Source organism: Diospyros lotus, chromosome 2 (assembly GCF_014633365.1).
Source record: "Diospyros lotus cultivar Yz01 chromosome 2, ASM1463336v1, whole genome shotgun sequence".
NCBI classification, from domain to species: Eukaryota; Viridiplantae; Streptophyta; class Magnoliopsida; order Ericales; family Ebenaceae; genus Diospyros; species Diospyros lotus.
In genome coordinates, this window is record NC_068339.1 from 36,731,930 (window position 1) to 36,755,884 (window position 23,955).

The following is a 23,955-nucleotide window of genomic DNA, read 5'->3' on the forward strand; positions in this document are numbered from 1 at the left end:
GCTTAAACGATATTTTGTCATCATTTAAAAAAAGATACAGGGGCCTAGATTATTTTTTTAAGCTTAAAAATTATATTAAAAACATCCCATGTTCAGCAAGACTATTATACCCTCAGATAAATAAAAAATTTCCATTGAAATCCCTAAATCCCTAACCCATTCTTCTCCAACTCTCCATTGTCATCTATTGTTATTCACTATCCGTCATTTATTGTTCATCATCTTTCTTTCTTTAGTTCTAGATTCACTAAAACTTATGTTTCATTTTTCACCTGTGCTCGTGCCCTCTTTCTCTCTCTCATATATGCGTGTACACATGTGTGCACGGGCACAACACATATCATCTTCTAAGTTTATACACTAGGTTATCTCCATTCTCTTTTAGGTGCTTTGAATTTTGGTCCAAGTCTTGAGTTCTTCCTAGATATCAATGTGGCTAATGTTCTCTCAATTGCATTCTTTTCTACAATTAGCTTATTGTATCGAGACTTTAGCGACTTATTTTCCTCTTGAAGGTTGACTAGTTGAATATCTATTTCTTTTTCCTTTTCTTTCTTTAATTCTTGTGATTCCTTTTGAAGATTGTTTATTTCATTCTTTAGTTTCTCGCTTTCTTCTTTATGATTTTTCTTAGAAGCCTTTAATTCATTTTTGAGACATTGAAATTCCTTATATAATTCCTTATATGCCTCTTGAAGTTCCTTAAATTCTACATTGTCTTCCGCATCATCATCTTCTAATGCCATGAAGCACACATGTGCTTGTTTGTCTTCGGATTGAGAAGACTCACTTGAGTCATCCGCATCCCATGCCGCAAAGGCATGTTTCTTTGGCTTTTTAAATCTTTTCTTTTTTACCTTTTTATCTTTCTTTTTGTTCTTATCTTTGGGGCAATCATATTGCATATGACTTATCTTCTTGCATTTATAACATGTTGGAGGCACTCTCTTGCGCTCTTTTCCTTTTCTCTTCATTAACTTAGCAAATGTTTTTGTTAATAGGGCCATTTCATCATCTTGATCTTCTTCACTTGATTTCGATTCTTCTTTTACTTTTAAGACTAAAGTTTTCTTACCCTTAGTATCTTCATTTACCTTGTTCAAGATCAATTCATGAGTTAGTAGAGTTCCTATTAGTTCTTTCATTTTTAATTCCTTCAAGTTCTTTGCTTGAGACACGACAGTCACTAAAGGTTGACAATCTAAGGACAGTAATCTAAGTATTTTCTTAACTTGATCTACCTCTGAAATTTCTTTACCTAACATTTTAAGACTATTTATAATCTTTGGGAACCTACCATTCATCTGACTTATATTTTCATTTGAGAGTAACTTAAATTCTTCATGTTGGGTCATTAAAAGGTTGATCTTTGTGTCTTTAACTTGATTGGTTCCTTCATATACAATTTCTAATTTTCTCCAAATTTCATGAGAAGTAAAACATGTTGAAAGCTTTTCATACTCATTGGGAAGAATTGAACTAAAAATTATGTACTTTGCTTTATGATCTATTTGATGTTTTTTAATATCATCATCAGTCCATTCTTCTTTTTTGGTTGAAGTTGTGGTAAAACCATCTCTAACTATCTTCCATAGTTGATAATCTATAGAGGACAAAAAGGATTCTATCCTCATTTTTCAATAATTAAAGTTTGTGCCATCAAAGAATGGTGGCCTAGAAGGCAATGGTCCTTCAACTATGACTTGGTTAGAGAATGAGGCCATTATGGATCTCTTCTAGGTTGAAACTTATGAGATAATGATTCAACTATTTTAGAAGCCCGCTCTGATATCAATTGTTGGTCCCTTAAGGTATGGCCATTCAAAAGGGGAGTGAATTTAGTGATTAAAACTTTTACCAATTTTTTAATAAAGATCTTTTTATTACAAATTTATCAAAATTAGATTAATGTGAATGTATATGTGAGAGGTTGTAGAGATGAATTTCACACTACAAGATATATCAATGAAATACAATATATGGCATAAGATGATTTTTAAGTGGTTCGGTGTGTTCCATACACATACTCCACTCTCCCAAGGTCTAACACTCTTGGGGTTCCACTACAAATCAACACCAAGGTTTTCACTTAGAACACCTTGGAAACTAATACAACCCTAGATTACACATGGTTCTAGAAAACCTAAGCAATCCACAACAAAGTTTAAATAAGTACAATACTTTGTCTACACTTGGACTCAAAAGGTTTAAACAATAAGAAACTTATACAAGACAATAAATAAAGTGATACAATAACCTCAAGATGGAGAATTTCATATACAACTTGAAGAGACTTTCTCCTTTTTGCCTTGTGGCTCTTGGGTGACTGGGCAATGAAGCTTGAGAGCCGGATGCTTGGTTAACTTGATGAGAGAGATTGAGAACTTGTAGTGTTTTTTTGGAACTCAAATAAGTGCTAAACTTCTCAAGCAAAACAATCTTTGAGCTTTTATAGACGCGCTTGGAGAATCTGTGCAACATTCAAAAAAATGACCGTTGAATCCAAGGAATTGACTTCCATTTCAAGTGGGAGTCGACTCTTCGAAAAACACCATTGTTGTTAGATCGACTCTACATAAACTGCTCTCGAATGGGTCAGCTCTAACTTTGCAAGAGTCGACTCTAACTATACAAGAGTCGACTTCTGAAGTCAAAATTTACATAAAATAGATTTTATATTTAAGAGTAAATGCTTGAGACTTGGTTTTAATCAAAGACATAGTTTTAGTGAATATTATGATAATAAAAAATATATAACAATTTACTTAAAAAATTATAGACTATAAATTATTCATCAATTATAAAATATTATTTTTATTAAATATCAAAACTTGATTGAAAATTTAATTGGGGCAAGTGGGCTCAACAGTATAAACTAGAGCAGTGACCTGTGCTATGTACATGTATGTTAAAAAATAAAAATTTTCAATGAAGATTAAAAAAAAAGTTTATTTTAAACAACTTCCAAATAAAATAAGATTTGGTATTATGATAAACAGGATATTCATAAATTAGTTAGTACAAAAGGCCATAAGTTTAAATTTCGTTAACACGATGTTTTTTTAAAAATAAAAGTTATATATTATAAAAGAGTATTTTTAAATTATTAAAGTCTGATAGGGTTTCAAAAAGGGTAACACCAACAGTGAGGTTTCCTTATATAATAGAATAGAAGATTTACATATGATTTATATATAAACATTTACGGATAAAAATATTTATGATAATATATTATAAATAATTTGAAATATATAAATTAATTAATTAATTAAAAATTTAATCAGATTTATCAAATTTATTACTTAACTATTGATAATAGGTTATAATTTTCCCAAAGTACAATTAGTTAAATTTTTATTACGAAAATTGTTTTTAATTATTTTACAAGTTTTTAGTGAACTTTATAATTCAAGACAATGTCATGAATTCCCTTCCCTTTAAAACCAAAGAAGGCCCAAGTAATCAATAATCACTAGACTAGACTAGACTAGACTTGAGTTTGATAGATCGCTACTATACTACTATATACTATACTAGTACCTTAGATGGCACAAGACATCGGCTATCTTTTCTTTCTTCCTTTTTACTAGAGTACGAAAGATCGATTTACAATGAGACCACAAGCACATATGGAAACATATTCTTGTACAGCAATAGAAATTCCTCTATCACTCCTCCAACCCCCCCCCCCCCCCCCCTCTCTCTCTCTCTCTCTATATTTGCATTTTACATCCCAAAAAACAAAAAAAAAAATCAGTACTTCTCTGCTACGGGTCGGGAAGGAAATAGTCTTAGAAGAAAGGTTATCAAGGACCAGAGGCAAATGACACCAAGCACCTGGAACGTCACTAGCATAGCAACCATGGCACCGCTTCTTTCCATCACCTCTGGAGTTACGGGAAGCCCCTTCATCGTAAACATTAACTTCTCAATGAAGTAGGCAGCTTTCGTCAGCTGATAGAGTCTGTAAACCTGCCAAAACAATCCAAAATTTTCACAAAACGATTTTTTCCAGTAGAGGGGATGCTACGGAGTCTCAACATATAGTCGTTTACCTCAAAAATTATAGGAACTAGAGGCCAACAAGATGAGCCACGCTTGTCCGCAACCGTCTCAAACACAAATTGTGCCAGGCACCCAGCAAGAAAGGGAGCTACTGCAACCAATGCTGCCAAGCCGAGTACTGGCCAGGTGACATAGACAGCAAATATCGGGACAAAAACTTTTAATCCCATGGTGAAAAAGGCAGACGCTATGTATCCTTTGAGTCCTGTGATAAGGCTCCACCTCTTTGGGCTAAATTGCAGATATGGGCTCTGAACACGGTTGGTTACAAGCAGAAATGTTGCCAGCCCAATATAAAAACTGGCCTCAGAAGAAAAAGATGCTACAATTTCTGCATAACAAGCCATAGAAGAATTTATGGATTCCTAATTCATGAATTGGAAAGGATAGATACTTGGAAGCAAGACAATGCAAAAAGAGTAAAAGGACATACAAGAAGACATGCATGTGTTCAATAGATATGTTTTACACTACAGGGTAAAAACAAGAAGACATGCATGTTTCAATAGATATGTTTTACCCTACAGGGTAAAACAAAAAACTGCATCAAAGATGTTATTAGACAAGTAATTTTAGCATCAAGCACTGAATGACCATTCAAACAGGTAACTACCTAAGAATATGAACCCATATAAGCTGAAATATGAAGAATTTGAGACAAGAATGAGAGACTGAAGAGAATTTCAAATAGGGTAGAAGATCTTTCATTTGGTTGAAGAAAACGGAAAATGATATTGATGGGCAGCCCATAACATTCCACTACCAAAGACGAAAAAAATAAGGGCAGAATACGGATACTGAAATGGGAGAAGGCCAATGCGTGCATGTGCAGACAACAAATTCAGTTAAGGGGTAGAATGGGAAGAGTGAGGGGGGGGGGGGGGCATATGCAGGCAACAGATTCCTAAAAATAAAGAAGCAAATAAAGTAGAAGGTAAGGAATATTTCGGTGAATATTGTGGGAGAGCTTGGACCTCTTGAATATCCATTTTTCTTTGATTTTGTTAATTTCCAGCATTATAATTCCCTTCCCTTTTTAGTAATACAAGATATACTATCACCAGAAGCTCACCATTTGGTATTAGAGCAAAAAACTGATCCCCATGGTAAACCTCACTGAGCGAGTAGGAGTCTTGAAGGGGCGGTTAGACGGATTGCTCAGTGAGTTGGACTCACTGAAATCGGAGATGCAGCGAATGCATAGCTTGGAGGAGAATATGTCGATCATGATGGAGTAATTTAGCCTCATGAGATCGAAATGGGAAGAACAAGAAAGAGAGAGGAAATGCAAGGGAACGCTAGAGCAACCCACGCCAAAATCCACTTTGAATTCTGGGATTACCCATGGTGTTGAGAGTGGCAGTAGAGAAAAAGGGGAAGTGGGTGACAGAAATTAGAGCGTGGAAGTCCGTAACAGAAGATTGGAGATGTCGATCTTCAATGGAGACAATCCAGATGAATGGTTGTTTCGAGCATAAAGGTATTTTGAAGTGAATTGGTTGACAGAATTGGAGAAAATCGAAACAGCAGTGCTAAGTTTCGAAGGAGGAGCCTTGGCTTGGTACCAATGGGAGTGACGAAGAAGGGGATTTAGGAGTTGGGAGGAGCTGAAGATCCACCTACGTAAACAATTTCGATCTTCACAGGAGGGATCAATGGAGGAGAGGCTCTCAGCCCTCAGGCAGAATGATTTCGTGCGGGAATACAACCTCCTCTTTGAGACTTTGGCGGCTCGGTGGGCAAAGTTTCAAAGGCCATACTAGAGGGCCTCTTTGTTAACGGGTTGAAGCCAAAAATCAAGGCAGAAGTTAGGGTGTTACAGCCATTGGGTTTAACGCAAATCATGGAGACAACCCAGCGAATTGAAGACAAGATTCACATACTCCAAGCCCAAGTTGGTCTTGGATCACCTAGGAACCCTACAACAGTTCCCTGCTTTTCGCCTTGACGACAAGGTGAGTTCTGTGGGGGGAGTATTGATAGGCAGCCCATAACATTCTCCTACCAAAGACGTAAGAAATCAGGGCAGAATAGGGATACTGAAAGGGGGGGGGGGTGTGTGGGCAACAAATTCCTATAAATAGAATAGAAGGCAAGGAATATTTTGGTGAATATTGACAGAAATACATGGAAGTCTAGAATTCATGTAGCCGACCCCACATAGTGGGATAAAGGCTGGATATGTTGTTGTTGTTGTATTGTGGGAAAGCTTAGACCTCTCGAATGTTCATTTTTCTTTGATTTTGTTAATTTCCAGCATTGTAATTCCCTTCCCTTTTCAGTAATACAAGCTATACTATCACCAGATATCTAAGTAGTGAAGAGAGGCAGCAGAATCTCAAGCCCAATTCACAGCTGGAGAAATATGTTGGGCATCTGAGGTGCATGGAGCTTCACTCCAGAGTTTCAGCAGGCTTTAGTTATACCTGCCAGTTTGGAGATTCTGAACTGGCCAAGTAAATCCACAGAATAGTGGGGCTGACAAAGGCATTCCTTGGGTTTGTTGAGGTGGACAAAGACTCATTCATTTTAAAGGGTAAATTATCAATAAGGAATGTGGCAATTCAGACGAAGGATTTAAGTGGGGCTAGTTATTTATTTACTTTCCCTTCGAAGGTGGAGGTCGAAGTGATCAAACCAAGATATTGTGTTTGGAAACCACAGATTCTTTCTTGGTAGCCATGGTCTCATGGTCAGCAACAATAATGGACAAATGTTGAAGATGGCTCTTAGGTCAGCCTAGTTTCTCTTAGATCTATTCTTGAGCTAATATGCATAGGCAAAATGCATATATGGTGGACTAGTACCATATGTGCAAGGAAAACGGGGACTCTTCAAATTACTCGTTTCTTAGATATTCTCAAGGTGACGGAAATTTGGTGCCTTCTATTATCTTCTTTTTGTGTTTTAACGGTGATGCTAACTTCAGTTCTAAATCTCCTATCTACTGGAATCAAGCTAGTCTGAGCAAAAGTTAGAACATGCTTGACTATCTCATTTTTATGTGATGTGCTGTTTGTAGCACAAGAAGAATGTTAGAGCTTCTACTGTTTTCAGCATTCATTTTTATTGGAAGGAAACCTTATTAATTGTTTCTGGTTTAGGGGATGATATCCAGCTTAATCTTGATAATTTTGAGCTATGTTTTTAGTGAGTTCTAACATATAGCTCCTTGGCTTGCCTCTTCCTTTTTGTTTTCACAAGGTTCATCCTCTCATTGTCTTGTTCTATGTTATACTTATTTGGAAAAAAAATATATATATATAAAATCAGAAAGGAGTTAGTTGCACATCGGAGAGATTATATGTTTCTATAAATAGTCTGTATATTAATGTAATTGCCATCCATGTCTGAATAATTTTAAGTTGTTCTCTATACTCTCTTCATTCTGTGAGGCAGCCAGTTGGTGAGAATGTGACAATTTGAATACAAAATCTAAATATTTAGTACATAGATAGAACAAAAATGTAGAGCACTAATTCCTCCACAGCATAAACAGGCAGTTAGCAGATGGCTACATTGAAATGGATCAGTTAGTAAAATACTATTCTGATGTGGGACAGTAGGAAGATAAGGGATTAAGAAGAAGAAGAGAAGAAAAAGATGCAAGAAGAAGGAAAAGCTCTGTGTGTGTGTGTGAGAGAGAGAGAGAGAGAGAGAGAGAGTTGCAAAAAGTAGGCAAGAAACAGAAGTGATTAAGAAAAAGAAGAAGAAGAAGAAGAAGAAGAAGAAGGGAGAAGAGAACGAAGAGAGAGAGAGACTCAAGAAGGGGAAATCGTATTATTCAATCATCCAAAACTGAACAAAAGGTTACATTATGTTATTTATAGGAAATTAAAATATAACCTATCTAGAGATAACAACTAATCAAAATATGATTATAATCTCTTAAATCAAATATAACTCTATCTAATCTCTAAATCAAATAAAATTCTATTATCTAACTAACTACGATAAATCAAAACAGAACAAGATAAACCAAAATCCTATTTTTAAAATCAAAATATCATATTCTTAAAGCATGATTGCACTCTTGATTAAACAGAAGTGTCATCTAAGTGAGACCCAGCAAAACATAAATCCCCATAATGCCAAGCTCCAATTACTAAATCTTTGAATGCACAATAATTTGAAAATAGAAATATTACTACTGCCACTCCTTGATTCATCAATTCAGTTAATGCACAAAGTTCCCTCCATTATGTCAATATGTCAAAAGAAAAGGTTGCATCAATCCACATGATAGGAAAACAGGATTTTGATGATAAAAGTAGTAAATTTAGGACATTGACCCGTAACTTATCAGATGTTTAAAAAACTTGTTGTCAGACCCAAGGGTTTATTTTACATTTTACTTGTATTTTCCTCTAGTTGCATTTTTCTGTTAGTTTGTTATTTTCTGTAGAATAGCTATATAAAGCTACTGAAGCCTGTTGGTAGGGCATGTTATGAATGATACTTGAATTTCAACTTTCCCCTCTCATCAATTCTCTCTCAAATTCCCTCTCGTTTCCCTTTATTTTCTCTACTCCTCTATTCTGTCTGCAACTCTCCTCATTTGTCTATTATCTCCCCCATTTCTGTCCAATCCTCTCTCCAATCCTTCTGTTCTTGGTCTTAATTCCCTGGGATTCTTTCAAATTCCAATCCAATCCCTAGGATAAACCCTAGATACATGACAATTTGATATCAGAGTAGTCATTCCTCGGCTGTTAATTTCCAACAGCTCTTAGCGTGAATTCTGAATCAAGTTGAAGATAGAAGGGACGGATCAAAATAAAGCCGATTGAACCACAAGAAGCTGATTCTCAATTGATCGATTTTTGGTGGTTGCTACAGTAACTGCCAGCATGAGGTTCAGGAAGGCAATCGTAGCGGTCCTCGACCGATACAGTGTGTGCTTCAGGAAGGTGAACTCAGAAGGGAAGTCAAGCGATTGTGAATCTTCGGTGATTGCTGTTTTAGAGACAAAATAGGTTTGCAAATCGAAAACAACGATTGAGATAGACTAGGAAACTGTTCTGAGCCAAGGATTCTTGGCAGTGATTTCGACTATTCCGGTGAATTTCTACATTCGGGACAGTGAAGCAATCAGGCGATTTCCACAAATTGCGAGGGGGTGAGTGTCGGCTGATATCTAAGGCTCGGAATTTGAAGGCAACTTGGCCAAGCGAATCCGATTGTGATTCCGACAAATTCTTAACAGTTAAGCTCAAATTTTGGAGGCGCAATTGAGCCGCTGGATTAGGCAATTATTGGAGGCAAATTTGGAGCTGATAATGATATAGAATCAAAGTCTGCTAACTCGTGGCTATGATTTTGGGAATTTTAGCAGCCAATCAAGGTTCGGCTGTTGATAGGTGATTCTTAGCAAGCAATTCAGTGAAGCAATGCTAGAGGTGATTATCAAGTTGCTGATTCCTCAATTCCAATTGTGACAGCGGCAAATTCAAGAGGTCTCCGAGCAGCTAAATTCTAGAAACTTTTTAGCAGCTGGTCCATGGTCCCTATAGGGTGATAACGGTGAATGAGTGAAGCGGATGCAGAGGATAAGTAATTCTAGAGGCGGATTCTATTGAGAGATGGATTCCTCCGACTTCCCCTGCTCCTTGATTGTTAACAATCTAAGCTGTTCATTGTTATCAATTTCAAGCGAATTCTAAGACTGTGTCAAACCAGAGCCAATTAGGTCATGGCGAGTATTGAATTCAGGATGTATAAAGCTCTTGTTCCTTGGCCTTCAACTTGTCATGCATGTGAGATTTCTTCCATGGCTGATAGCACACGTGTGAAACAATTTGAGTCTCAACTGCAGCAGAAGAATGCTACAGTTTCAGTTGGATACAACATAAATCATGAGGAGAAATTTGCAGGAATTAACACTGAGACACCATTGGAGGAGAAATTTGCTGAAGATAAATCTTGAGTGTACGGTAGTGAGCAGGAAACAACTTGGGAGGAAGAGTTTTCAGATATTTTATTTGTTCAAATTCCAATTGGTGAGCTGCAGTATCAGATCGGCTCTTGGCTGACAAAGAAATTTGAGTCCCTTACTATTACTGGAAATGGTATGATTGGAGATATATCCTCAACTGAGATATCTTCCAATATTGTGAAGGTAATTGGGTTTGATAAGGAAATATGGAAGCTACTTGTAATTGGAGGACAACTACGGAAAAGAACTGAAGCAGGCTTTATGGTTGAAAACAAGGTTTTGCATGAGTTGGACAATTCAAAATTTCAAGGAAGGTTATGGCACTTTGTGCCAGTAAAACAAAACATTGCTTTGGAGATGTCAGAGAGTATGGCTTCAGATGTCAGAGAGTATGGCTTCAACAAAGAAATCTCTATCGAGATTTCAACTAAGGGAAATAGCTGAAGGAGCCAAAAGTTTTGCTGTGGAACAAAGCTCTTGCTGTTTTGTTTGTTCCCATTCTAACTGACCAATTAGGATTTTTGTCTGCTGTAACGAATGCTGGAGTGATGACTGGAATTGATGTTGCAACAACTCCTAATTCTGCTACTCTCATACAATTTTTGTTTGGATATCCAAGGTGAGTCTACATTACTCAATCGTTGCATCTGCAGGTTGTTGTAGATATTTTTGCAGTAGAGAATGGCCATTGGTTTGGAATACATTAACTGCATTTATGGATGTGTGTCTACCATCCTTGTGTTAGATGGTGATGAACTATTAAAAGAAGTCACTGGAACAGTTAGTCATTCCTCTGGACTCCAAACGGCCAACATCGAAGGAGCGGTGATGGGGAAAATTGGTGGGAACAGCAGTCGACAGGTTTCAGCTGCTAGCTACAACAACCAGAGAATGGTTGCTTCTGGTTTTGTTTCAGCCAATGAGTCCAAGAGAGCTATTGGCAATGTGTTAGGCTTTTGCTTTTAGAATTTTTTCAAGATTGCGCCACCCAAGCTGTGGAAGAGAAGAAAAAAGCAAATCAGAAGTTGTGGAGGGATGGCATTTCTTGGGGACAAGAAATGTTTTAAGACGGGGGAAATGTCAGGACCAGAGGGTTTACTTGGGCTAAAATAGTAATTAGCGTATTTCACATTTTACTTACATTTTCCTTTTGGTTGTATTTTTCTGTTAGTTTGCTATTGTCTATAGAGTGACTATATAAATCCACAAAAGTCTGTTGGTAGGACATGATATGAATGGTGATTGAATTTCAACTTTCCCCTCTTATCAATTCTCTCTCAAATTCCCTCCCATTTCTCTTTGTTACAATGTTGTCTCAAGTAAATCCAGCATATTGACAATTAGGATGCATCGGAATCTGGGGGTATAGATAGGCGATTTTCTAGATTGTAAATAGAATTGAATTTAGGGTCAAAAGCGGAAATATCTATACCGGTTATAAGTTCCCAAAGGTTAATGCCCTATTTTTCTAAAAATAGGACAACAATCTAGCATAGGGATGCATAATTCATTCTCGCGAGAAAGTAGAAAGAGGAAAGGCTGTGTGATAGAATAGTCTTTGTAATCTTGAAGTTTTGTAATTGTGAGGGTGAGAGATTGTACTGTGATCATTCTGAATCAAAGAAGGCTGCTCTCAAGAGGCTTTAGAGGCTAGATGTAGGGTTGTCCTAAGGGGCAATCTGAACAAGGATAACAGCTTGTAATCTTCTGTGATTTGCTTTAAATTTCTGTCAATTAACATTCTGTTTTTCATTCATTTAATTTGATCTCTGTTGTCGTTCATGACTGAGACTGTGCGCGCGTGTGAGGCAGTATATTTAGGTCTAAATAATATATTTCTAAGTGCTCCTAAGATAACACCCTTTACTTTCTCTCTAATCTCTCTCTTTCTCTGTTATGTCTACAACTCTCCCTCATTTTTGTCTATTATCTCCCCCATTTCTGTCCAATCCTCCCTCCAACACTAGGTACATGACACTTGTGTATCACATTACTTTGTTACAAAATTAGTCCATATCAAAAGCATGTAGTTCATACTGATAGTTGCACTTGGCTGAAAAGCTGAAGGATACAGGAAAAGACATCCCCCCTAAGCAATAAAGACAAATCAATTAGTCAAATTTGCCACAATAGCCCACTAACAAATTAATATAGAGAACCACGATGACATATGTACCTGAGAGAATCTCATCCTTGAGGAAAGCATCTATTGATGTGCTGAGGAAGAACTGTGGAAGCACCAATGACGAAATCATCGCAATTGGAGCCAGAACCCAAAGAAACGAGCCACTACGTTCCTTGAAAGGGGCCGAAACCAATTTACCTTCTTCAACCAACTGATGAGTCAATCCATAAAACGAGACAGAGCCCGATTTACCCCGAAAAGGTTCGACTCCATCAACCCCACTCGCACGCAATGCAGTTGTGTCCCTTCCTGACAAAGTCAACTTTGCCCCAGAATTTGACTCAGAAGCATAAACAGAAACTCCACTCTCCAAGCTCCGCCATGAAGAGTTCTTACATGTTCTCTTCAAACCACCAATCAAACAAGCTGAACAAAATTCACGGTCAGAGTAAACAAAAACGGTAGGCACAAAAACGGTAGGCCCTAATTTCAAACATCGTTTGGAAATAGAGGAAATGGAAAAAGGAAAACAAAGTTTCATCACTGTCGATTGATTTTTACCGAAAACGGAGCTTCATACACTACCGTTTCAAAATATAGCTAGACAGCACAGCATACTGAAAGATTCCATGTCGCCGAAATTTTCTCAACAACCAAACATAGAATTAAGGGTAATCAAGGGAAGAAAATGACAAATACACTTGCATAAATTTCTAACCCCAAGTCTTGGTTTCTTGAAATTACTCGCAGAATGTCGAGAGAACGAACCTTGATTGGAAGACAATCTGATTCTTGGTGGTTGAAGCCCTCGACAAGCTAACTGCAACTCCATCTTCTCCTCCTCCTTTTGTGATTTTCTCTTCCAGTTTTGAGGGTTTTAGCAACTGTTCTTCTCAGATCTTCATCCTATAGTTACTGCAGCCCTAAACCCAAAACCCCACCTTTTAAAGTACATAACTTAGTTGTTGCAAATATACATCATGACCAACTTTCTCAAAATATTTGGACTAAAGACAAGACTGAATCAACTAGAGTCTTAATTTCAGGTGGGTTTTTATGTTCAAATTACTCTAGAGCTGGGAAGGCCCAGCGTTGGCCCAACCTAAATTGTAAATTAATCTGGGCCCAATCCCAAGCCCATTAAAAGAAACGAGGCTTTTCTTTTTGGCACTATTATTATTATTATTTGACGACTCCTCCTAGTTCACATCAAATATTTATATCAAGTTTCTTTTTTTTTTTTTTTGGTACGTTCTTCAAATTAAGTAAATACTATTTTTATAATTTTGTATAAAAAATATTACTAAACTTTAATGTGTTTTTATCTTTGGGATTATTGTTCTTGTGTAGTTTCCCGTCGTTCATACCTTCGATTTCTGCAGAGAAGGTAAATCGCAAGTGAAGATTTTGCCTCATTACGCAGGGCAAAAAATCGAACTCACGATCTATTGATGTGAATCTTAACTTATCGTGATCCAATCATTTGAGGTTTACAACTAATGTATTTTTATTTATTTAATAATTAAGTAAATATAAATAAGTCACATCATTTATATGAAAACTACTACTCAAGGAGGGAGCGCATGCAATGACGCAATTGGGGTTAAATGTGATTTGACCATAACGTTATTACTAAAACAATTTTGATAATTGAATATTCAAAATTCAAATATCAAGTTATAATTATTGTTTTGGAGTATAAAATTTAAAATTAAGGACCATAAATGTATGTAATTAAGGATGACGCCATATTTATCACTTTCTAAAGATGATAGATATTTAAATAAGTTTGAATTATAATATTATTCAAAGTTGTAACATGTAAATATGTCTTGTCAATTTTTAGAAAAGCATGAACAAAATAATTGTGACTATTGCATGAAATCATAGTTCTTAGGGTCATATTATTTGTACATTATTTATGTACACCTTAGACTACACAAAGCATATAAATAACATAAATACCTATTGCCTTACTGCACCTCACAATTTTGGGTGAGGGTATTTTAGACATTGATATATCATTATATAGTCTAAGGTGTACATAATAATGTACCAATAGTATTTTTCCAATTCTTAATGCTGTTCTAACGCAGCCAGTTGATATCATATTAAAGTAATTTGTTTGACTTTGTTTGTTAAGATAAACGAATCAATGTTGAACATAATTGTATTGTTCGCTTAGTTTAATCGTCTGTCTGTGGATGGAATGCGGTACTGAATCTAAACTGGGTCTCTAATGCCTCATGCAATGCTCCCAAAAAATGAGAAGTGAATCTACTGTCTCTATTTGACACAATACTGACTGGGACTCCATGTAGCCTCACAATCTCCTCAATATGCAATTTAACCAGACGACTCAAGGAAAATGTCTTCTTAATTGGTAAAAAATGGAATGACTTCATCAGTCGATCCACTATCACCCATATCACATCATATCTCTTCTGAGTCCTAGGTAATCCCGTAACAAAATCCATAAAGATGTGATCCTATGTCCCTTTCGGGACCAGTAACGATTGTAACAATCCAACGGGTTTCTGATGTTCTGCTTTTATTTGCTGGCACACTACACATTGGGACACAAATTTAGCCACAACATTTTTCAATCCGTCCCACCAAAACTAGCGCTGTAAATTCTGATACATTTTGGTCGTGCCTGAGTGGATAGTATAACAAGTTTTATGAGCTTTCGTCAAGATTTTCAGTCTTATTTCTTCATCCTCAAGCAGACAAATCCAGCCATGATATAGTAATAATCTATTGTCCCTTTAACTAAATCCCAAGGCATCAAATTTCTCCATATCAGACAAGATCAAAACGATTTTCCCATCAATAGGTTGAGTCACTCGAATCCGTTCAACCAAATCAGAATGTACCGTCATATGGCCACAAAACATAATAGGTCTCCATTCAGAAGGCAAAATGGATAAATTGCTCAACTATTCCAACAATCGCCACTCATGTACCATCATAGCTGTAGTAGAAACTCCCCATCGACTCAAGCCATTTGTTACCACATTGGCCTTCTTTAGATGATACATGATATCATAGTCATAGTCCTTGAACAATTCAATCCATCGTCGCTATCTCATGTTCAATTCTTTTTGGGAGAATAGCTATTTTAAACTCTTGTGATCTGTATAGATTTCCATCTTCTCGCAATATAGATAATGTCTCCAAATCTTCAATGCAAATACCACAACTGCTAATTCCAAGTCATGTGTCGGGTAGTTCATTTTATGTTTTTTCAATTGTCAGGAAGCATAAGCAATTACATGGCCATCCTGTAACATTTCACTTTCTCGAGCGTATAATATCTTAGGACAATTCTAGAATAATAATTTTTTTTCTATTTAAAACTAAACCATATCATTCCTTACATCCATCCCAAAATTTCTATACATCTATCTCAAAAGAGAATCATCATATACATCAAATGCGGAAGCTAGAATCGAACCTAACGTTTTAACATTAATTATAAATCAATTCTTACATCCTCATTAACCATAAAAAAGGTTATATATCATCATTTCTCAAAACGTTCAGAATTTAAAAGTAGCAGAACTTAAATACATAAGCTACATATCATACAAACAATTCATCATTCAATTCATCATGCACTTTGCTAAGTGCCATTTCATTCCTTATCCATCTTTGTTTTTGCTACAATCTCCATTTGGAACGTTTGAATATTCTATGGACAAATCCTAAGTTAGATGATGAATCATCTAAGTAAGGAAACAATAAACATATCTCGTGTATGGATGCAATTATGCAAAATGTCCTTTTCCATTTCCTTTTGATTTGAACCGACTGTACCTTATTGCTACTCCCCATTTTCACAGCCTCCTTACCAGGCCGAGATGTATGGGTGCACCCTTGGAAGAGCAACGGTCCTGGCCCGTACTCTCAAACCCTTATGCGAATGCATGATCAATGATATTATCGTGTAAATATGTATATTTCATCATCAATACATGTAAATGCAACTTACATGACATATTCACATCAAGACATGACAACATGATTAAACTATTTACATAAAATTGAGTTTTGGGTAGAACCACTTATAGGTCATCTTCACAAACTAAATTCAATTGAGTAGTACTACTTACCTTCTTAACCTTATCGGGCTACCTCGATATTATTGTCTTGCCTCGAAATACGTGCATCAATCAATTTCTTGGCTCTGAAACACTTCTCTAGCCCCAAAATAATTCTCAAAATCATTTTAGTATTTTCTAGGATTTTCTCCATTTTCCCACATTTTTTCCTAATTTCTTTTTTCTTTTTCTTTGTTTTTTTTTTCTTTCTTCTTTTCTTCTTCTCCTTCCTTCATCTCTTGCTTTTGCGTGCGCGAACCAATGCCTGCGCGCATGGCCGCCCGCCACTGCCGACTCTCGCTACCTCCACCGGCTGCATCTCGTCGCTGCACGACCCCCACCACTCACAGCTGCGCCGCACTAGTAGCCACTGCCTCCCGCGCACGACCTGGTGTAGCCACTTGGCTGCACAATTGCGACTACCGTGGTTGCTTCGGCCCATGCCGACAGCCTCTTTGTTAGCCTCCACCAGCCTCGCCGGCTGCTCCTCGTCGCCACACGCCAACGAGCCTTCACCAAGCTGCCTTAACCACGCACCTGCTTCGATTGCTTGCTGCCATGGCCGCGCAAAGGTTGTTCTGGCCTGTTTCGACCGATCTCCCCCCCCTCTCTCTCTCGGCTTTGCCCTCGAGCTCTCTTTCAGCCATTCTCTCCTGCATTTTAGATCTCAGATCTGATGAAGAAGATGACAGCCAGCTCATGCGCATATATATATATATATATACATATACTAATTACATATCTACTCCCACTAATTATCCTTAATTTCACTTAGAAATTTTATTAATTATCATTGTACCCTCTAAGGCCTTAAATTAATTACCATTAAGCCCCATAATATCTCGATTTACCAAAATTAATAACCGGCATTTACTCGATAAAGACTGATTTTGCCCCAGTGTCATCATCGGGTTATTGTTTCATCACGAAACCACCTCAGAGTTAATCATTATGAAAAATCGGAGCCCCTTAGGGTTCCGTTGACTTCCTGGAAGTCCCTTACGATAATTCAAATTTTCAGCCAAATATATAGTTATAATTCAGTTGTACCGAAAATCACCTCAATTCTGATTTCTTTTGATACCATAAATCTTATCTCGGAACGCTCATCGAGACCATGTCATTTTCCTTAGACAATTACATTCCAGGGCATTTCCTGCAGTCGATTCGGCACTTATAACTATAAGAAATTATGCTTAAGCCCTTAATCTTTCGATAATTTCTCCTATAACCCAAGTTAAAATTTCTCTTGAGCCCTTTAGAAAATTTGAGATATTACACATCCTACATCAAAACACAACCTAACCCCAAATAAGATGTATCACTATACATAGTGAATTTCTCCCTACTTTTAGGAATAGCTAACACTGAGGTGATAGTCAGCTTTTGCTTCAATTCTTGGAAACATTTCTCACACACCTCGTTCCATTCAAATTTCACTCCATTTCGAGTCAATTTCATCAATGGAGAAGACTAATGAGTAACCCCCTTAATAAAACGCTGGTAGTATCCATCTAATCCAAGGAAACCACAAATCTCCGTCATTGTCGTGGGCCTAGGCCAATCTATCACTGCCTTAATCTTTTCTAGGTCAACAAAGATACCCTTTCCTGAGTCCACATGTCCCAAAAATCCCATATGTGATTGCGAGAAATCACACTTACTGAGTTTAACATAAAACTGCTTCTTCCTGAGTCTCTGTAAGACAACTCTAAGATGCTCCTCATGAGTTGAATGTATGTTATGTAGCCTATGTATTTAAGTTTTACTACTTTGAATTCTGAACGTTTTGAGAAATGATAATGTATAACTTTAATTATGGTTAGTGAGGATGTAAGAATTGATTTATGATTAATGTTAAAATGTTAGGTTGAATTCTAACTTCCTTATTTAATGTTTATGATAATTCTCTGTCAAGATAGATGTATGAAAATTTTGGGATGGATATGAGAAATGATATGGTTTAGTCATAGTTTTAAATAGAAAAAAAAAATTTATTATCTCATAATTGTCCTAAGTTATAACACGCTCAAGAAAGTGGAGTATTACAGGTGGAATCAAGATGAAAACACCCAATACGCACATGCAAAGCACACCAAATCCTTTATATGATCTACGCCCTAATAAGAAATACATCATCTCAATCATAGGTGGAATAGACAACACCAAAAAAGATTAATTAAGCAAAGTTTTAGATTTTAGACTGAAGTTAACGAGGATGCTTCAGGCTTAATTCATAACCAAAAATTTCAAGTCATGTACCAAAATGAAGCCCATGACATATAGTTTACAGACCAACAAACAGTTTACAAATTGGATACAACCACAGAGAGTTATACCCCAAAAGTTGAAGCAAGACATAATGAGTGCTACAATAAATTATGGAATTTCTAGCAAAGTTTAACAAGGTCTCTACAATTTCAATTCGAAGCCAAATAATTCAAGCCATATATCAAAATTAATCCCATGAAGTCAAAAGAGGATCTCATTTTGGATATATGCACATAAAGTTATATGCAAAAGAACACAACAAGGTCAATTCAGGAAAATAGAGCTTTAGTAATAGCAATACCGAAATGGAAAGAATAACTTTCTGAAATGAAAGAAAAATTAAAGATCTTGCAACCAAACAACAAAGAAAGATATAGGAATTTGCATTTGAAACAAAAAGAGGAAAGAAAACTCACAAGAATACAAAGATGGAAAAACTTGCCATGGGAAATGAACTTACAACAAACTTGCATCATATGAGAAATAAAAATAGAGGAACTTGCCTTAAGTCGATTTTAGACAACTAACCCCAATGAGCAATCTTCTAGGACAACAACTCTAACTTTCTTGAGCAACAAAATAAGGAGAAGAAGACGAAGCAAGGAAAAAGAAGACAAGAGGAGAAGAGAAAAGAGTGGTGACTTACTCACACTAAGGCTATATATATATGTTCTCCACTTTGCCCTTATATAATTGAAGAAATGCCACACATATCCCCTTATTAATTCATTTAAACAAATATAAAACATATATATAATCTCACACACACACCCGACAAGCTTTCAAAGCAAAGCCCACACATTTTGACTTTCCTCAATCCTTGAATTTTAACTCTTCCAATCTAATTCATTCAACCTTTCCACTCATATACAATCATACTTTAACTCTTCCACTTTCTTGCACTTTGTCTATTCCACAATTCTTCTTTATATCAAAATTTTCAACAATTTTCATTAACTTCCCCACGCACATAAATCTAATTCATCTTGAATTTTTCACAACACATTAAATGGCTCAAACATCTAAATCATATAATATCAAAACATAACGCACATTAAAATAATACCAAAATAATCTAGACCCACTAACGGGTCGTTACAAAATGCTTTAGTCAATTGATGAGAAGGATATACTCGACTAAGGAGATGTTTGGAATTTTGATACCCAAAAAGATACTCGATTAAAAATAATCCGTACTCGATTGATTTTAGAAAAACTGAAAGTTTACATAAAATACTCGAGTAAGAAGATTTGATAGTCAATTGAAAATAGATTTTGCTAAATCACATAATCGATTAATTTGAATAATACTCGACTAAAAATATATTCAGATCTCAATAGCTATAGAGATACTTGATTTTTCCAAAAGCTTACTCGAGTGGAGAAAAATCCACACTCGATTATAGAAATACCATACTCAATTATAGCTTTAAGAAACATAGTTTTATAAGAACATACTTGAGTAGGTTTTTATAATACTCGATTGAAACATATCAATACTAGATTAATATGAAAACATATTCGACTGTTTTGAAAGCAATACTCGATTTACTAGAAAACTTATTTTTAGATTGAAAACAAGTTTAGAAGGTTTAAAAGATTATTTAAATACTTTGCCTTCAAAAGTTTTAAAAAATACACATAATTGTTTGAACAAATGACTTTTATACTTAGCTGATATTTAAAAAACTTTCTCAAACATTTTACATCAAGCTTGATTAAAATAAAATCATATTTTGTTGAAGATCTCAAAGTATATAAAATGTTTTGGAAATCATTAATAAATTAAATTTATTGAAAATATATTTTCTAAGATTATTTCCTCCATAAATTAAAATACAAATTTCTCAACATATATTTATAGGCTTAGAAGAATAAGACATACCTAACTTCTTAAGGAAGATGAAGCTAAGAAAGAAGACCGAGATCTTTGAACTTTAGGAGACTAGAGAGCAAGATGGAAAGTAAGGATAGTATAGGGTCACCCCGTACATGTAAGCCCTGAGGGAAGGCAAATAGGCATCTCTTCCCCTGATAGTGTTGAGGTGGCACCTCCTCATTTGTGTCTCCTATAGAAAAAGGGCTGGAAAGATCCTTGCCCGCCTAATTAAAACACAAGCTGATAGCCCATCTAACAATAAGTGTTGATGAGGAATAGGCAGAAGTTTAACGATCCCCTATCTATGTTAGATAGTTTTAACCTCAATCAAGGCAAGAAACCTTTTCTACTACTCCCTAATCTAATTCAAATCACTTAGAACATGGAGTGGAGAACAAGTGACGATGGATAACAATGACAACATGACCCAAAACCCAAAAGTTAGGCCAAGGACAGAAAAGGACCCAACAAATACTTACTCTACCTCCTGGTCCTTTATCATCTTTTCCAAGCCCAAGTAAGGCCCATAATTAGCCCTTTAGGCCCATCCAACAAATTTCATCCTTATTAACCATGTGGCCCTATCTGGACCACTCTTACAACATGGGATATCTATATAAAACACAATGCTCAACAAGTAAGATATGTTATTTATTATGCTCTAATTACATCATTGTTGCGTCATTATCAAGTAGTGACTAAATTGGGCGTCAAAGGACCTACTAGGGGACAAAATCTCGCCTTCTTTTTTTCTCGTAAAAGCATTTGAAATGTGCCGAGCCCAAGAAGTGCCAAGACAATCTTGGTCCAGGAGACTATGTAAGCGATAGGTAAGCAACTTACAAATTGAGTGGTGATTGGTCTATTAACCCATAAATTCAATTTTCTTATTATATTAAAAAAATAATTTTAGTAATTATAAATAATTTTATTAAATGTTGTTATTTTAATGTACATATAATTATTAATATCTCATTATATAAATGGGGTTAATTCTAAGGCCATCTCCAACAAGAGTATAAATTGCTCGCTAAGTCAAAATATGGAGAGCCAATTGCTGAAAACCCATTGTCAGGGCATGCTTCCGGATATGTCCGTTAGCATAGGAACATTTGAAAGAAGGTCCTTCCAAATGGGATATAGAAACAAATATAACAAAAAATTCATATAATAAATGGGCTCACTTCTAATAGGAGCAATAATAATTCTTACATAATTTCTTAAGGCTTTAGAAGCCATACACTTCTCAAAATAAATAAAAGGCACCAATAACATACAAAAAGAAATAAACTTCGACATCGGCCCTCCACACAAATCCCAAAATCTTTAGGTCGGGAGAGATCTCTGTATACGCCTAAACTCAACTTCGAGCCCTACTAGACTCCCCTTCTGCTACAAATTTTCCCTTACCTGAAATGACAACAAGTAACAAGTGAGCCATAAGGCTCAACAAGCATATGAATAGCAAAAGGAAATAATGATACGATCGCTATATGAAGACATGCATAATATAAGAGTCAAGAGAAGAACCACTATCTGACATATAGAGTCACTTTTGATCATGCCTTCTTCATTAAATAATGCTTTGATATATCATGATTTCTTTACTTATTAACAATTCACAAACTTCACCATGGAAGATAACATTCATACACTTGATACCATGGTGTAATGCACTTTATTACCATAACTTATAACATAAGAAAATACATGATAATCATGCAACAAAAAAAAAAAAAAAAATGCGAACGAGCCACCTTGGTAGAATATCCCTCTTTTTTTCTTGCGAATGAACCGCCCTTTTTGACATTTCTTTCTTTGCAGACAAACTACCCTTTTTGTCATGGCATGCCTTGGGGATATCCACTTACTTTCTTTCACGCAAAATAATAAGTGCGTTAAGACAATATATATATATATACATATGCATACATATTCAAGCATCTTCACAACTTCACAATAACATGCCTACACTCACCCACTAGGATTTTAGGCCACATTGCATCATGATCATGCACATGACTTCATTCACATCCACATAAGGGTTATTCAAGAATTTAACATCCTATTACAATAATCGAGACATGTTGACAAGACACTAACAGGGTCAAATCTTATCCAAATTTTTTCCGTAATATACCGAATTGAAGCTTATCTAGTTAGGGTTATAACTAAAAAACAGATCTCAATTTATACTTCTACATCAAAAGTTATGACCAAAACAGTGTAACATGCGCAGTGCTGTCAAGAGCTGCCAAGTTGACTTGCCAAAAACCAAGTCGACTTGGCTTGAGGGGAGTCTAAGTCAACTTAGGTCAAATCAACTTTCCAGAAACCAAGTTGACTTAGGCCAAGTCAACTTGGCCTCTTGAACGAGTTGACTTGGTTGAGAGCAAAGAGAAACAACCAAAAAAACTGGCTTTAGCCAAGTCGACTTAACCCACTACAAGTCGACTCGACGTAACCCAAAATGCACGAAATGGACACAAATCACCCCAAATCACCCATGGCTAATCCCCTAAGCCCCAAATTTCCATTCCTTGAAGAAAAGATGGGGAAAACAAGCCCTATAGAGACCAAAAGCAATACTCAATGAAGACATTGAAGGAGACCCACGAATTTTAGGAAAACATAAAGAATAACTCATCAACTCAAGCTTTCAAAAACACCATTGAAGGTATGGGAAATATGAACTTTGATTAAACATAAGGATATAATCTTGCATTAAAAGATAGGAGAAATGAAGATGGATGCTTTCCTTTAAATGGAGAGACCAAGAAGATGAATAATTTGCCCAAGGTTGAAAACCCACCACTTGAAGCTTGATTCTTCACCAAGAGAAGAGGACAATGGATGAAGAAAAAAAAAAGAAAATGATGAAAAAGAAGGGGAAAAGGGTTGCCGAGAAAACCAAGGAAAAGAGAGAGAGAAGAAGAAAAATGAGAATTGGAGAAGAAGCAAGAGGGCATGGCATGCCCCTCTCGCCAGCCACCTAACCTACCAACCTTGTCCCCTTTTTCCACATTTGCCCCTTACACTCACACACACACACACACACACACACACACACACAACACTTACTTTATTAAACTCCTTTTGGTCTTTTGGCTTCATTTTCATTTTCTTATCCCTTTTCTTTAATCAATAATTATACACACAATATACATATATAATTCCTTTGCCAAGACCCACTTTTACTTAAGGCCCAAGCCCATTCAAAAGCCCATTTCATATTAGACCCATGGAATTATTTAACCCACCACTTTCATTGGGATTTAAACACTTGGCCCAAGCCTACTATATAACACCATTTATGCCTTAAATATTACACACACACATTAATTTACTTTCAAGTAAATTTTCTCCAAAAATATTATTTTTAATTAATTACCTCTTAACCACAAGAAAATATTTTGCACCATTTAACCTCTTAATCACTCATAGATTATTCTTGGCATCTGACAATTAAAGCCCACATGAAATGCATTACACCAAAAATATAATTATTATCTAAGACCCATTAAACGGTCGTTACACCCACTCCAACGATGCTCCTTATATGTCTTGTCCCTCGCCA

The 23,955-nt window shown here is 36.0% G+C and overlaps 1 protein-coding gene across 1 annotated transcript; it reads right to left on the bottom strand.

The window, feature by feature from the left end:
- Nucleotides 1–3,703: 3,703 nt before the first annotated feature.
- Nucleotides 3,704–13,083, bottom strand: LOC127794904 (uncharacterized). The gene is made up of 4 exons (XM_052326200.1): nucleotides 12,894–13,083; nucleotides 12,177–12,551; nucleotides 4,056–4,396; nucleotides 3,704–3,972 (listed from the first exon to the last, which is right to left on the bottom strand). Exons 1-4 carry the CDS (start codon nucleotides 12,955–12,957, stop codon nucleotides 3,754–3,756), a joined length of 999 nt encoding a protein of 332 aa, XP_052182160.1. The 5' UTR covers nucleotides 12,958–13,083; the 3' UTR covers nucleotides 3,704–3,753.
- Between the last annotated feature and the right edge of the window lie 10,872 nt (nucleotides 13,084–23,955).